Here is a 15,721-nt window from a genome sequence, read left to right on the forward strand (position 1 = left end):
TGTAAAATATTGTGTATACGCCAAGTTGTGCATTAAAAGCTTTTGTGCCAAAACAAGAAAAACATTTTCCTTTTATTTATAGTAATTTTTTTTCATCATGACCAGAAAGGTGAGAAATGCTATAATATTTGGAACGGTATGGGAAGTTGTTTTAAATATTGGGAAAAATCAACAAATAAAATCAAATAATGGACTAGATGTGGACTAGAAAAAAATGGAATTCATCTTAATAAAATCTATTCCAATAGATTAAAAATAAATACAAAGATTTTATCTTTCCATAATAAATCTCTGTATAAATATTCAATGGAATTTGTTCTGGTTTTTCCGAATTCAGACTTTCTTTCGTTCTGGGAACTCTCTAAACAACTGACCCTTCGTTCGTTCATCCCCAAATGGGTCATCAGCACTTGAAACCACAATCGTTTACATCCCGCATCCGACACGTTCCCCACATAAATTGGTTTTTTCGGTAAAAATTTATACAATATCTCTGGGAGCCGGACGATTGCACTTTGTTTATTGATCTTGATGAACTTGTGCCTTTTTTCGTATTTTCCAGCTATTGTCTCCAGCTCTCTCTCAGCCTTGTTTAAACATTTCAGGGCCTGTTTATTATTGTTAAATATTTTCATGCAGATTTTCGCATTTTTGAGGCTGGCGTGTTTGTTTTTATAATTTTTGGGAAGCGCACGACTGGAATTTGTATTTCTCTTCACGAAACATTTATGTAATATTATTTTTTGTTCATGGTCTTGACTGTTACAAGGTGAAAAATGTTCTTTGGAGAAGCGGGCCATAAATTTTGGACTAAAATTGCCCCCCAAAACAAAAAATACGAAAAAAAACAAATCGAAATAAAACAAACACGGAACGAAGCCAGAAGACATTGGCCTGGACATGAACTTGTCTCTTATTCCTTGTCATTTGTCGACGATGTCGTTGTCATTGTCGTTGCCGTTGCCTTTGCCGCCGTCTTTATTTGTTTATTTACATTGGCTGACTTTTCTTCTAAATTGGCTTTTATGCCTCGCTTTACAATACGCCAGACAGACGACAAGCCAACTACGGCCTCTGTTTCGGCCATTTGCTTTCCCAGCTAACTATGCCGACTTCATTTCGGGGAGCCACTTTCAGTTGTCTTGGTCCAATTCCCCAAAAATTTATTCCAATTCCCAATTTGGCTGCTGTCTGGACAAACATGTCGAACATTTTGTTCACTTCACTGCCTGTTTATGGGCCTGTAAGCCGCTCTGCTGGCCATAAAGTGTTGGCGCCATTCGGCGGAAGTATCTGAAATCAAGAGAGTTCTTGGCCAAATCAGCTGAGCATAACACATAACTTAATATTTTGGGAGCTACAATGTGGCTTTAAATTTAAAGAAAGTCTGTAGTTAAAACAAAAACTAAATTCCTTCCTTAAATCTCATCTCATCTCTCACAAAAGCACTTCAATCTAGAAACAAATCAAATGTCTAATTTTGGCATTTCGCATTGTTGCCTCGGGATGTCAGTTGGGCTTCAAGGCTAACAGGCCGTGTGGCACCCTTGTTCGTGTCCTGCCATAAGAGACAATTTATTTGGCTCTGGTTTAAGCCCGGTCTTCTGTGCGGTCCGAACGCATTTATTATTTTTCTTAATTAAATCTTCATTTTTCTTCCGGCTGCGTGTGCGCTTCCGTGTATGGATGGTGCGGGGGGGGCCGTTTAAAATAAATGTCCGGCTGATGAATGGGTCGACCGCTGGCGTAAACGGTGATACGGGGCGCGGTATAAAGAGCTGACTGCAAGTTGTGCAACGTTGGGCCGGGGCGACAATAATAAAATTGCTTGCACAACGACAGGCGGTTAAAGCTGGCCGACTGGCAGGATTTCAGCCAGGCCCCCCCGGACCACCGACTCGCTACAGTGAAACTCATTTAGTGAAGGGCAGGGGGCAGGGGACTGCTGCAAATGCCACTAATTAAGCCTAATGGCGCATGAAACATGCATTAAAACTAATGTGCAATCCTCGTCGCCGTAGTCAACAAAAGGAGGCGGGGCCCAGAGGACGGCCTTGCCGTTTCTGGCGCCCTGGGTGGGCGGAGGCGGACTGGGAGGCGTAGGAGGCAAGAGTTGGCCGCCCCGTGTTTCTGCTCCATTTACACTTATTACAATAAATTATGAAATAAAATAAAATTCCCAAATCGATCGCCAGATGGTGTAACTTTCTTAAATTTCTTGAATTCGTGCTCATGCTGCTGGCAGCGCTGGCAAGAAGCCACTAATGAAACATTATGGGACTCGTAACAGCCAAGTCGACCAAGTCAGACAGACACGCCACAAATCCACTAAAAACGTTTACGGCTTACGTGCAACATCACGGGCCGCGGTCCAGCCATATAAGTGGCACGTAGCCGCGATGTCAAAAGCCGCAAAAGTGTCCGCTCAAATTGGCCCACGGTTGCAACACGTACTATACACCAGCAACTGCAATTGATTTTCCCCCCGGCGGGGGCCCAACCTCTATTCCAAAATTGGCAATCGAATTTCGGGTTTTTGCCATTTTTGAGCTGGGTCTTCGTCTAATAGGAGCACACAGTACAAATAATCAACAATTCATATTTTCCATGTAGTCGTGTATCGCTTCATTGGAGCAATAAATTTAAATTTTAGAAAATGTCAAGAGTACGATATGGAAAACATATGACAATGATATATGTAGTTGGTGTATCTGTACGTGTAGTAGCAGCACTGTGTTCGCCCCTCAACCGGAAGCGACTTACGCACGTTGCATCAGACCGGAAGTCAGGCGGAGAGCACAGGTAGAGACAATAAAAGTCATGAAGGACGAATATCATATTCGCCCACACGAATGAATGTCAACATGTTGATAACAAAATACACGAAACCCACTTACAAAGTATATACAAAAAAATACCAGAGATGGAAAATAGAAAATAAACTTTCCCCCAACCTCCTGAAAGGATGGTTGCATAATAAATTTAATAGAAACTATTTTGTTTAGAATTTTTTATTGAAAATAGTGTTTAGAAAGGAAAGCCATTCCTGGTCCTGGTATTGGGTTTTCAAGTCAACTCACCTCCGCGTAACCGCACTTCTTAACGCCGGACAAATATGCAATGACTTTTCCTTTTATTTTGTTTTTAAAGCAAAGAATTTTTCAATACTACATTGTTCTGGCATAAAAAATAAAAACCAATTTTCACGAAAACAATAAAATCTGCGCTTGGCTGCGCAAGCGAGTCCAAAAAAGTAACAACAACTGGGACCATCAAACAAAGACCCCTCCCAACCCGTCGGTTACGGAAAAATTAACGGAATTTATGTTGGTGGCTATATCAAACATTTCCATTGTTCCCCGAAGTGATGTTTAGAACGAGGATTGTATTTTCTTCTTTTATATAAATGCTGTTTTTTTTATTTTTAATTTATAGTTCTGACCGTCAGTCGGGGTTGAGGTAGAAAGCCAAGCAAAAAGTCCCACAATGGCCAAAAGTTTTTGCATTGTAATGCGTTCCAAAGAAGAGTGCACAGTGAATGCTCCCTAAAGATGACTCAGGGAAATGATAAACACACACTTCGGTGTCCCGCTCCTCCCCGAGCTATTGTAGATTATTTGTGTGTCATTGGCCATTTAAGCCAAAGCTGCTCTTGGGTAAAGATCAAGCTTTAGTATTTTTGGCAGGGAGACTGCAAGGATGGGAAAAGTGCTTAGAGGAGAGTTGTCATTTGTCTTCTTCGGGTCTTGTTGCTGCCATTATGTGTTCTCTACATTCTACTATTTTATGTCAAGGATTATGGGGATAATAGGCATTAGATCCTATTGGAGCTCTACAAGTAGATGGGTTGAGATGGTTTCTGTTTTAGCAACCATCTGGTCTTTATTAATCAAACTAGTTTTTCCCTGAATATCTCTTCATTATTCCTTCCTACTAATTAATAATTTTCTGAATCAATAACCCATAATTTAAATCAAGAACCTACTCAGCTGTAAATAGATTCCCCCATATGCCCTCTTAACCATCGTTCACTGTGCATGCATTTTGCATAATAAGCTGCTTAGAAGGCTTACCAAGAAGAAGGAAAGCAGAAAAAATACTTGCCATAACTTAAGGGTTATATACAGTTGTGATATATGAAAAAATCGAATTGCATATTCTTTAAGTATATTCTATTGGGAATACTCTCACAAAAATTCATAACGATCGGAGCATTAGAACCGAAGCTGTAGCTATTTATATCGCACTATCTGCATATAAAACTTGAACAAACTTGAAACTTTAAACGCGATTATCTCAGAATCTTTTTAAATTACCTTTGCGGTGGACACGATTACTAAAAAACTACTAATCCGATCAACACCAAATTTGACCCTTATTTATTATGATATTAGCTAGTCCGTGAACGAGGATTTTCAGAAAACTCCTTTTTTAAAGCACAACGTCTTATACGTGAAAAAGTACTGTTAAAACGTCGCCAAATCAAAATTTTTAAAATCCCTCGTTCACGGACTAGACATACAATGCTAACTAACTTTTGGATTTCGGATGAACCGTATTCGAGAAATCTTGTCCACCGCAAGACACCATCGAAGACGATCCGGAATTCGGCTATAACATTTTGTTATGTAATATTTTTTTATGAAAAATTTAATTAAGTACCAGACATGTACTAAACAACGTCGGTAAAACATTTTCATAAATATTTTCTATGGTGTCAAAAAAAATCGTAAAAATCCATATTTGCGCGGTACAACTGTATATAACCCCTTAAATTGAAAATGTAATGCTATTAACACTCCCCTCAGCCACCCCGCATCCGCATCAAAATTTGCATATAACAACAGAGCCATGTTTAAAGTGTTAAAGGCGCGCAACATGCCATCCCCTCTCGACCCTCTCTATCCGCATGCAACATTTTGCATACTAAACAGATTAGATTTTATGTTTTTTTTCGTTGGGCCACCTGCATGTTGAAGTAAAAACACACAAGAATGAAACAGAAACGCCACCACCACATTGTAATTAGAAAGTAACATTGCCTGCTTTGGGCAGTGGCCTTTGTTAATGCAAATATTTAAACACTAGACTACTTAACCTACATTCAAATGCCAGAGAAGCCTAGCACACACAGAGACAAGTGCAGGCTAAGCAGCCCCAAAGTATGCAACAGCAGCAACAGCAGCAAACATGTGTCATGTTATATAAGTTCCCCACAAACACACACTCATACACGTGCACTCACAGGCACTCACAAGGCTAAAAGCACAACACAAAAATTGGCACTAACAACAACAGCAATAACAACACAACAACACACAACACAAGAAGATGAACAGCAACAACAACTAACAAGAATTTTTAAGCAAAAACTGAATTTAAAAAAAAAACGTGTGTTTTCTCTTCCTGTCCCAACCCCACTCTATTCCAATTTAGCGCTTGGCCTAAAAGTATGCTGCATCATTAGTGTCAGAAGAGCTACACCAACGACTGCGGCAGCTACACCAACAAAGACAACAAAGCAAAAACTGAAAACTGAAAACCAGCAGGAGCGGGAAAATTGAAAATGTATGCTCATTAGTCTAGGCGGAAGCAGCCAGCGGGAAAAACTAACAACAAAAGCGCATTTTACAAGGACCTCTTACCCCTGCACCACCCTCCCACGACCAGAAACGACAAGTTCCTAAGTCAAAAGGCAACACCAATTCACAATTAGCAACAACGCTAAATTACGAGTAGGAGAGGCGGAGTGAAAGCGTGCCAGATGGTTGGAAGGACAGTTGGCAAGAGTCAAGGACGCGCTTCAAAATAATTCGCAAAAGTATGAACCAGAATCCGCCGGCCAAAGGCAGTAACTCCAGCTATCTCGAGCCCCACAAGATGCCAGCATCCTCAGCGAGCTGATGCGCCTGCCAGCCAGCCACTTGAATCGCAAAATAAGACAAATTTTCGGAAAGCTCGCAAATTATCGCTAAGGAAATTGATAGATTCGATTAGCAATCTAAAAAGCATAGCATACCAGCCACCGAAAGAAGAGCTGGGCGTCGTCGTCGTCGAAGACAACAGCCGGCGGCTTCTTTAATTTGTCAACCATCCCAGCCAGCCCCTCGGACTTCCGCCAAATCCATCGCTTTAAGCCAACAAACATCGAGTCATGCCTGAGCAGGATAATTACGATGATGAGGTAATTTCTTTTGTTATACTTGCGTACAAAACCAACAACCGACAGAGAACCCAAAACTGAACAGAACGGAACTCAAACCCAAATCCGAAAAAGACCTAACACAACACAACAACAAAAAAAAAATGAATATGTTTTATGCCCAAATATAATTAGGCATAATTAATTTTAAAAACAAATATTGCAAGAAACGTGTGCTCGCGTGCGGGGTTACAGGGTTACTTCCCCTCCTGCTCGACTTTTATTCCGGGATTCAAAATTAAACCCAAAACCCAGAAATTGACGTTGGGATTAAATTTCAAATTGTTTAATGGCTGGGAAAATTGAAAAGCGCCTGAAGAAAGCATTAGAGGCAGTTAAAATTGGCAAATGACGTCAGCAGAATGAAAAGATTAACTTTTTAATAAAGGGGTGAGATTTTTCAACATGATATTTCTTAGAGATTAAACAGTGGCTTCTTAATGAACATTTGAAAAGTAAATTAAAGATGAAACTATTAGCAGAAATAGCTTCCAGAAATATAGCAGAAATAAATATATAAAATATTCTCTGAAATAATTGGAAGCGGAGAACGATTAGGGCCAAGTCAAAAAGAGGGTGACTAAAATGGCAACTTTTCAACCACATATCAGTCAATATTTAAGCCATTTCGTATTGGATTTCGGAAAGAAATACCATTCTCGAATCAGGGATCTAAAAGCCTTAAAACTACATTAAAATATTGTAAAATCAAGAAGTAAAATTTTGAGTCGATTTTTGGTCAAAATCATGATGTAACCCCTGTGAAAATTTTCGAAAATGGGGTCAGATTTAAGGAACCCAAGTTTTGATGTAGAATTGTGGTACTCGAAGATCTAAGATCGGAAGGTATGACATTCTTCGATCGGATAATTATTAGCAAAGATATGGCCATTTCCCTAAAATAAATGGGTGATAAGAGCCCTGTAGTGGAAGGTAACTATGGAGTAGCTAAAAGGCTACCTTTTCAACCAAATTTTTGGCAATATTAAATTCATTTTGTATCGGATTGGGGATAGGAATAACATTCTCGAATCAGGGATCACAAAGCCTCAAAACTGCATTAAAAATCATAAAAATCGAGAAGTAAAATTTTGAGTCGATTTTCGACCAAAATCTTGATGTCACCCCTGTCAAAATTTTCGAAAATCGGGTCAGATTTAAGGTAGCCAAGTTTTGATGTAGAATTGTGGTACTCAAAGATCTAAGATCGGGAAGGTATAACATTCGTTGATCGGAGGCATATTGCCAAAACTGTGCCAATTTCCCTGAAGTAAGTAGATGCGGAAAACCTTGTCGACCAAGCTAAGACCGTGGGTGGCTTTTCAGTCACCTTTTAGTCGATATCCAGGCCATTTCGTATCGGATTTGGAAGAGGATAATCATTTGCGAATCAGGGATCCTAATACCTTTAAAGTGCATACAAATTTCATAAAAATTGAGGACTAAAATTTTTTATCGATTTTTGGCCAAAATCATGATTTTACCCCTTTGAAATTGAGAATTGAGTTTACCAGATTAAGATGTAGAAATAATGTACTCAAAGATCTAAGCTCGGGAAGGTATAACATTTGTGTATCGGATAAATATTAGCAATTTATAGCAATTTTGCTTAAAAAAATATTCATTCTCAAAAAATAAATTCGTCGATAAATATCGGATAAATATTACCAAAACATTGGCAATTTATCTAAAATATTTTAAGTTTATAATAATATCAACTCAAAATAGTACCATAAAATATAGTTATGATGATCACAACAACAATATAGTTATAGGCAGCAAGGATGAGGATTGGGTTCCATTTAGCCAAGTTTTCCTTTGGGATACATATTGGCTAAGCTGCTCTCAGCTTCTGGCTTATTATTGGCCTTAGTTGGCCTACAAGTCCTGGCGGACTAAGCTCTTACGCTGCCACTTCAGCCACCACTCACTCTGATTTGAACTTCTGAAGAGTGCACTTCGTGGAGACGGAAAAGTTCGCTCAACGACTCAACGACTCGGCGACGAGCAACTTGAGTTTCCTCCCGCCATTTTCATCATCGTCATCCGCTTTTCCGCTGTTCAGCCAGAGTCCAGAGTCCGGATACTGACTTTGATGGTCAGCTGGTTTTCCGCATGCCTCGCTGCATTTTTCGTGGCGTCGAGGAATCAGCTTTGCGGCCGGCTGCTAATTGAAATAAATTCCGCATGTTATTCAAATGCAAAACTCTGTTCGGCTACGACTGACTACACGGACCCGACTACAATTGCAAATTGAATTAGCCATGCGCTGCATGTCCGTGATGTTGCGATGGCAGGGTGTGTGTTTGTGACTGTGTGCTTTGCATACTAAGTTGCAGGTTGATTGCGAGGAGGTGGCAGGCTGGCAGCCTGGCAGTCAGACATCCAGACAGCCAGGCAGGCCGGCTGGCAGCAGGGGGAGCTGTGGGCGTGTGGGAGTGTCAAACGGCTGCAAAGATAAACAGCCAGTCGAAATGGCAATCAGCCATTCGAGCGGAAATCAATTAGCCGGCATTTCCACTACGACATCTACCTAGCTCCTAAATCCACCTCTACCTCCTGACCTCCAGCGATATGTGGGGGGCGATTTTCGGGGAAAACTTTCGCCCATCTATTATCCGTGGAATCAAGTTTGACGGTCCCTCCAATCTATTTCACTCGTTGTGACAATGCTAATGCCGGCTGACAGGTGTTGTGGCGCAAGACGGTTTAACAGGGCTTTACAAAATTTCGCAGAGCCATCAAATGTTTAAGGTAAATGTTTGTTTAAGTTTTGATTTGTAAATGCACTGAAGGGAAATATAGAATTTTGCTAACACAGAGCTTTTAATCTATCAGTAAATGGTTTCAAAATAGTTATCATATCTTCAAGACCTATGTGCAATGGAAAAGTTAATCCTTCTATAAATAATCCCCCTGAAAAGCCTTACAATAACTCATGTTGCATTCAATTGTGTCTGCCCTGGCATATTACATTTTATTTTGACAAATTCAGGCAACTTAACGACCGCCGACAGCCGCGACACCTCCAGGAACACGTTAGAAAAGTACAAAGAAGAAAAAAAATATAAAAATAAGCAATCATGGCCGTGTAATGGAAGCTCAAGTATGTGTTGACATAGAGGTGAGCACCCACACTCTGACATTCTGGCAGACGCACACACACCTGGCACACAAATACACACTCACCTGACAGTTATAGCAAATGCTTTGCCGTTATGTCCTTGAGCTAAACTGTTCCTGACAAGAGGGTAAGAGGGAGGAGGATAGGACACCAGGTAGGAGGCACCAGGTGAGGTGGAGCTCATACAGGTATGTAGACAATAGAGCTGACATGCCGGAAAGTCAGACAACTAGCGTGCAAGGATGCACCCTGCCTGTCTGCATCCTTTTTCCCATCGTCATCGCCATCGCCATCACCATCGAAATCGCAATCACTCGCGCCGACCGAAGGACTGTTTACGGATTCCATGTTTGCCAGGAAGGCAGCAGGCCGTAAAGATGGCTTACTAATGTCGCCAGCCCAAGGGGAAACGCAATATTGCCCTTATGGAATGTTTCGCGGGTGCCGCCCAAAGGACTACCCCAAGGACATTTTTCGAAAGAAAAAAATCCTCGGAGAGAAATGCAATATGTCAGCTTTCATTGGATTCAGAAGTTTACCATGAATTTACCATGACTTTGAGTGAAAAGCAAACATTGCCAGACGAAATTCGGTAGAAATTTAGTTTTGGAAGGTTCAAGCTTTTGAAAAAGTGAGAGGTCATCAAGGATTGGCAGGGGTGTGCACTTTAGAATTTTAAGCTTCAGGTTAGAAAGAGTATTAAAAAGAACACTCTACATCCTCAACGATGCTTAGATCGATTCTCTATTAACTCGATTGGCAATCTTTGAACAAAATTCTTCTTTAATCCTGCTCTCAAAATTTTCATGAAAGCCAACGAAACTAATAAGGCTTAAACTCTATTTATTTTCTATTACTTTCCTTTGACAACCAAGCCATTCCATTTTAAGATGAGAATTTTCTTAATACGAAATTCATGAACCGATTCCTAGGTGACCTAGTCTTTGTCGAACAGCTGCTTTCTAATGCGATTAACTCGAAACCATTCTCCTTGGCAAGCCAACTCACAAGTTAATTGAAAACGACACTTTCACTGCCAGAGGGTGGTGTCTATACCGCAGCCCCGTTGACCTTTACCCCCTTCTGGAGAACTCATTCTCCGTTTTTTTTTTGTTGGCCACGACAAATACTATAAGGGGCATCTATTTTTAATGCGCTTAAAAGTATGCAGCAAAGAATTTTAACGCTCACAGCTTAATAACTATGACAACTTATGCAAATAACTGGCGGGCTTCTCCTCTTAGAGTCCTGCCCCTCTTATCGCCCCTGGAAGCCGCAAGTCCTGGCTCTTTCAACTTTCTGCACTCGAAGAGCAAGCAAACTTTTCCCAGCTCAGCTGACGAGCTCAACCGCAAAAGGCAGCTAATGCTCTCTGGCCGGGATCGGGATTGTAGAGGTGTATATATAGAATGCTAATATATATATACATACATATATATGTATGTGGATGGCATGAGTTTCCCCATTCGCATTATCTCTGCCCCGTGGCCAGCTCGGTGAAAGTAAAAAGTGGGAAAAGGGGACTGACTCTTCATTTGGTTTGTTTTGCGCCTTTGGTCGGGATAGAGTTTCCAGCACATCCCCAATGGATTAAATTTAAACTCGGAATGGTGCCTGAAAAGGAATACTTTAGCATTTGGGGTTTTCACAGTGGATTAAATCTCAGGTAACCAAGAATTTAATCAACTCGGGACTCGGAGCTCTGGACTCTGGATTCTTTTTCGCAATATGTATGCGAGTAATTCCCTGTGGACATTATGGTCTCCGTGTTGGTTAACAAATGAAATGATCACAATGTTGAGCGAAAATCCGCAGGATAACCACAGGGTGGGAGACAATAGAAACCAAAGAAAGTCTCACGAACAAACATCATTAAAAAGTGCAAACGATTTCCGGTTTTACAATTTTTTTCTTTTTTTTCGGTTGGCAATTTTTTATTCTCGAGCACTTATATCGCTATCCGCTTCCATTACGTTTTCATTTTCATATGTCGAGTGGCGCATTGTGTGCCATTTTGGTTACAATATATTCCAAGCCAAGCCGCAAAAGTTTACCATATCCATAAAACAAACGGCCTTCGGTTAAAGTAAGTTTATTGCAGCGAAAGGATCGGAAATCCATGGGAGTCTGAAAATCTTTGTCAATATCTCAGTAACTTTAAACAACTGACACAGCAATTAAAACTTTTAATCAATTTGTTTGCGAAGAAACATTTATTTGCCAACACCAACACTTGCTACGCAAACTTTGTTGCTCGCCAAATAGAGAATATCCTTAGAATTTGCCAGGCCTAATAGCAAGCATTAAAAATTTATTGAAATTAATTGAAGACGCCGCTCATGTGCCATAATCCAATGGAATGCCTCCATTAAACCAAAAGAAAAAAATTAGCTTATCCCTAGAGGCCCGTCAAAAGTAAATTCATTGAGTTTTGTGGCAAGTGGCGGCCTTTTTGGCAAAATTGATGACTGTCATTATTTTTAATTCCTTTAGCGTTAACAGCAACTCATCAAGTTGAGTGTTTAAATTTCATTTATGCTCGTATATTTTGCATATTTACTTGAGAATACATATACTCTATATATACGGAGAATGTTTTCCTTTCCGGCAATCAACGTAAGTGTTTTCAGCTCTCTTGTTTTTATACAAGTGTCCCAAGGACTCTATGACTTGACCCTCTTGTCAGGAGGCAAGGCGAGACTATAAATTCAATTCAATTAAAACAAATGAAGTATACGCCGCGTGTGCCCGCAGGAAATTATTATTATTATTATGATTTCACGAAAAATGCTTTCATGCAGAAAAGTGAAAAATAAAAAAGTTCGCACAAAAGTTTGCCGAGCTTGAGGTCTCTATTGTTGTTTGATAGTTTAGTTTACGATGTTTTCACTTTGCCGCTGGAAGCAATAAATTCACAAAGGACAGTGGGGGACCAGGTGCCGATTCCGATGCCGATTCCGATATCCGATGAAAGGATGTGTCGGGGGAGGGCGCTTATAAATAAACATGCGGGCAAAGGATGCGTGTATGCCCTGATACTGAACGTGTTTGCTCGCTATTTGTCCCCCATTTGTCTGGGAATCGCATTATTAATTAAGATTCGCGTTCTACCCACCGGCACTAATGGCCAAAACGGAAGCTTTGCGGTTTCAACATATTTATGCGATTTTAATTGAGCCCTCCCGGCCCTCCTCTTGGCAAACTTTATCGATTAGAGGAGATTTATCTTATGAGTTTTAAATATTAATATCTTTTATCCCTCTAGAAATAGATAATCTAAAAAAAGAATACCCTCAATTAAATTTGATAAGCCCCAGCAGTTTGGCACGCCAGTCTTGATTAATACATTGCCATTTTTTTTCCATTTTGATTATCTAACATGAGAGACATAGTTTTACGACCCCTTAATTAATTATACGACTAAAGCGGTCCTGCATACATATATAGGAGACATGATGGACTAGGACTTAGACTGACTAGGACCTGGGTCTCTCCTGAGCCACCCTCCTCGTAAAAATCGGTATCAACTTGTACAAGCTGCGTGAGTTTAGTTTTTGTCGTGTTTAATTTGGGTTTTGGTTCGCCATTGTTGGTTGACTACATTAAATATGCATTAAGCGTTGATTTCCAAGGGGTTTTTGGTCCTGGCCTGTTTGCTTTGTGGATGGTAAGTGTGTATGGGCCTTGGGGTAGACATAAATTGGAAGGAAAACCGTTTATGAGACGGTTCAATGGCCGGCAACACACGCTCCGAGGCACCGATGGAAGGCGTAAAAGGAAAACTGAATCATCAGTTTACTAATTGCATCTTGGCCAACCAATTATTTGCGGTTCTGGCCAGTTTATTATAGCCGGGCTTTCATAACTTCTTGGTGTAATGAGCCGCACGTGCTCTTTATGTGTGCAGCATTTGCATTCCATCGTTTCTCAATTAATTTTCCTAATGTTTCTTGTAATTTCTTTTATTTTCGCACAGTTGGTCTCCAGCAATCCGAACCAACGGAACTGGCGCGGGATCCTCATCGCCCTCCTGGTCATAATAATTGTCCTGGCCCTGATTGTTACATCGGTGGTAAGTCTCTCCCTAAAACTAAATAGTGTAGCATGATACTGTTTCTCTGTGTGGTGTAATCGTTACCAATTTATATAAATTTCTGTCAAAAGGGGAATTTATGGGCAATTAAGAACGGATTCAATTTTAGTGCTTTTCGGCTCATTGGCTGGCCCAGATGCCCCGAAATCCATAACCAAATTCAATTACATTTTCATAGAAAAGAAATAAAAACAAAAACCTAGTTGGAAAATGTAAAATATTTCGCAAATTATATGTGTAACTATCAGAATTACAAGCACTCTAAAATAAAACAATTATTTAAATGTGGAATACAACAATTTGTAACTAATTTGTTGCCAAAACAATTGTTTTTTTTTTTATCCAAAATATAAGCATTTTAATGTTATTTTTCTCGCTTTAAAAAAAACACACCACAAAAGCTAAAACAAACAAGCACGCATCCGTGATGGGATCGTAAAAAAAAGTTCCCAAAAAACTCAGCATTTCCCCAAAGCAATTTTTTGTGGCCTGCTTTTCGGCGGTTTTCGTATTTGTATTTATTCCAACAACCGAGGGGGGCTGTTGTGGCTGAAAGAAAACTAGAACTACCATTAATATTTATAAGTATATTTAGACACCTACCCGCATACATATATTTTAAAGAAATCTGAATACATTTTTGTGTAAATACGTTACTCTCATTTATGTCTCTTGTCTGTTTGTTTACTCTTTTGCAAATTATTGTGGCTGCCCGAAAAATATAAAATATAAAAATTATCCTTACCCCCGCACCATCGAAACTTTTATGTTCAATTCGTTGTTGCTGTTGCTGTGTTGTGTGTGTTATTGGTGTTCGTGTTGTGTTTGCGAGTGTGTGTTTGTGTGCAGAAGACAATCTATAAAATTTCTACATTTATCAAAAAAGGTGCTCCTCACACCCCCCGATGAAGGACCTCGCGTCAAGGGGCAGCGCATCAAGCTGCAGGACATCGTTGATGGCCTCTTTTTGCCGCAACACTCCAACGGCAGCTGGATCGATGGTAAGTGTACTGGTTGGTTTCATCATTCCATCGGCCAAATCGCTTTTAATTTCCGTCCCACTTTTTTTTTCTCCCTTCACTTGATATTCCTTGATATTTTTTTTTCTTCTGTATGTACTATATTTTGTTTTTGCAGGCGAGGAGTTTTTGTATCAGGACCATTTGGGTCGCATCTGTCTGCTGAATGCAGCCAATCGCTCGGAACGTGTCCTCATGTCCAACGTGACATTTGTAAGTACATTGTGACCCTCCTCCATCCACCATCCGCGATCCACCAGCCCATGTCCTTAGAAATCCTTTTTGCCTCTGTTTTTGTCGCTGGCCACTATTGCCGCTGTTTGTTTGCTTATTGCTTATCTCTCTGAGCTGAATAAATATTTGCCCCATTTTATTTACGAGTCGGGGAGTTGTCAGACTCCCTAGATATAGTCCAAGGAGGGGCCTCAGACTACAGGCGTAGTAGGCGTGCCGCTAGGCAGATATCTCAAGTGTACACACTCGACTTGGCAATGTTAACTGATATTATGGCGCGCACAAAAGTGGGCGAAACAAATGGGCCAAGTTATCGTTAACCGAGTGCGGGGCTCTGCCTCTCCCACCTCACCCTCTCCCAGCGATAACGATAAAAGGCAAAAAAGATTTTTATGCCAATGGCTGGGTAAATACACATACGCGGGAAACCCCCGCAGCGCGGTAAAATGGTTTCTAATGAATAATGCCTGGCTGGAATTGGAAAAACAAACAAATAAAGAAAACTAAAGGAAATGAAAATGAATGAGCCAAAGCCATATTTTGCCTTTGCCTTTGCCAAGTTGGCAAACGAAGATTTTTGAGTGCCTCAAGGGCCAAAAAATATGCAGGCAGTGGCGGTGCAACAAGTGCTGCCAGTCAACAGTTGCCAGTTGAGTGGGAAATAATTAATGTGCAGCCAAATCCAAGGCAGCAGTAGTAGCAGCAGCAGCAGCTTGAGTGAGCAGTCGAAACATTCAACATAATGGCAATGCATATTCATAGACCGGTTAAGGATCTGTATCCAGGATAAAGTTATTTCGTCTCACAAAGTAAAACAAGAAATGAGCAATGAATAGCTAAATAGAAGGCATCAGCTCAGACTCTTGATTGAGTGCTGTTAGTATAGAGACAGAGGGAAAGCAAATTTGCTTTCGCAAATTAAGACAGAAACTCTTTGGCAAACATTCCGTATTCAGAACTCTAGTATACTGTATACACTACAAAGTATTCAGGATTCTGGTCCATAAACAATGCCACAAATTTCGAAAATTTCCAAGGCCCAGCCATCA

At 40.4% G+C, this 15,721-nt stretch overlaps 1 protein-coding gene across 3 annotated transcripts in view; it reads left to right on the forward strand.

Moving 5' to 3' along the window:
* Positions 1-15,721, forward strand: part of Dpp10 (Dipeptidyl peptidase 10) — a 31,639-nt gene that overhangs the window by 9,070 nt on the left and 6,848 nt on the right. For 2 of the 3 annotated variants that reach the window (XM_070277137.1, XM_070277139.1), the window contains exons 2-5: positions 5,437-6,184; positions 13,303-13,398; positions 14,306-14,420; positions 14,557-14,651. In XM_070277137.1, the coding sequence (XP_070133238.1) occupies positions 6,155-6,184; positions 13,303-13,398; positions 14,306-14,420; positions 14,557-14,651 (336 nt within the window). In that variant the 5' untranslated portion in view covers positions 5,437-6,154. The remainder of the gene's footprint in view (positions 1-5,436; positions 6,185-13,302; positions 13,399-14,305; positions 14,421-14,556; positions 14,652-15,721) is intronic. The other variant, XM_070277138.1, reaches the window with a different exon arrangement.

This window comes from Drosophila bipectinata, chromosome 2L (genome assembly GCF_030179905.1).
Source record: "Drosophila bipectinata strain 14024-0381.07 chromosome 2L, DbipHiC1v2, whole genome shotgun sequence".
In the NCBI taxonomy this organism is placed as follows: domain Eukaryota; kingdom Metazoa; phylum Arthropoda; class Insecta; order Diptera; family Drosophilidae; genus Drosophila; species Drosophila bipectinata.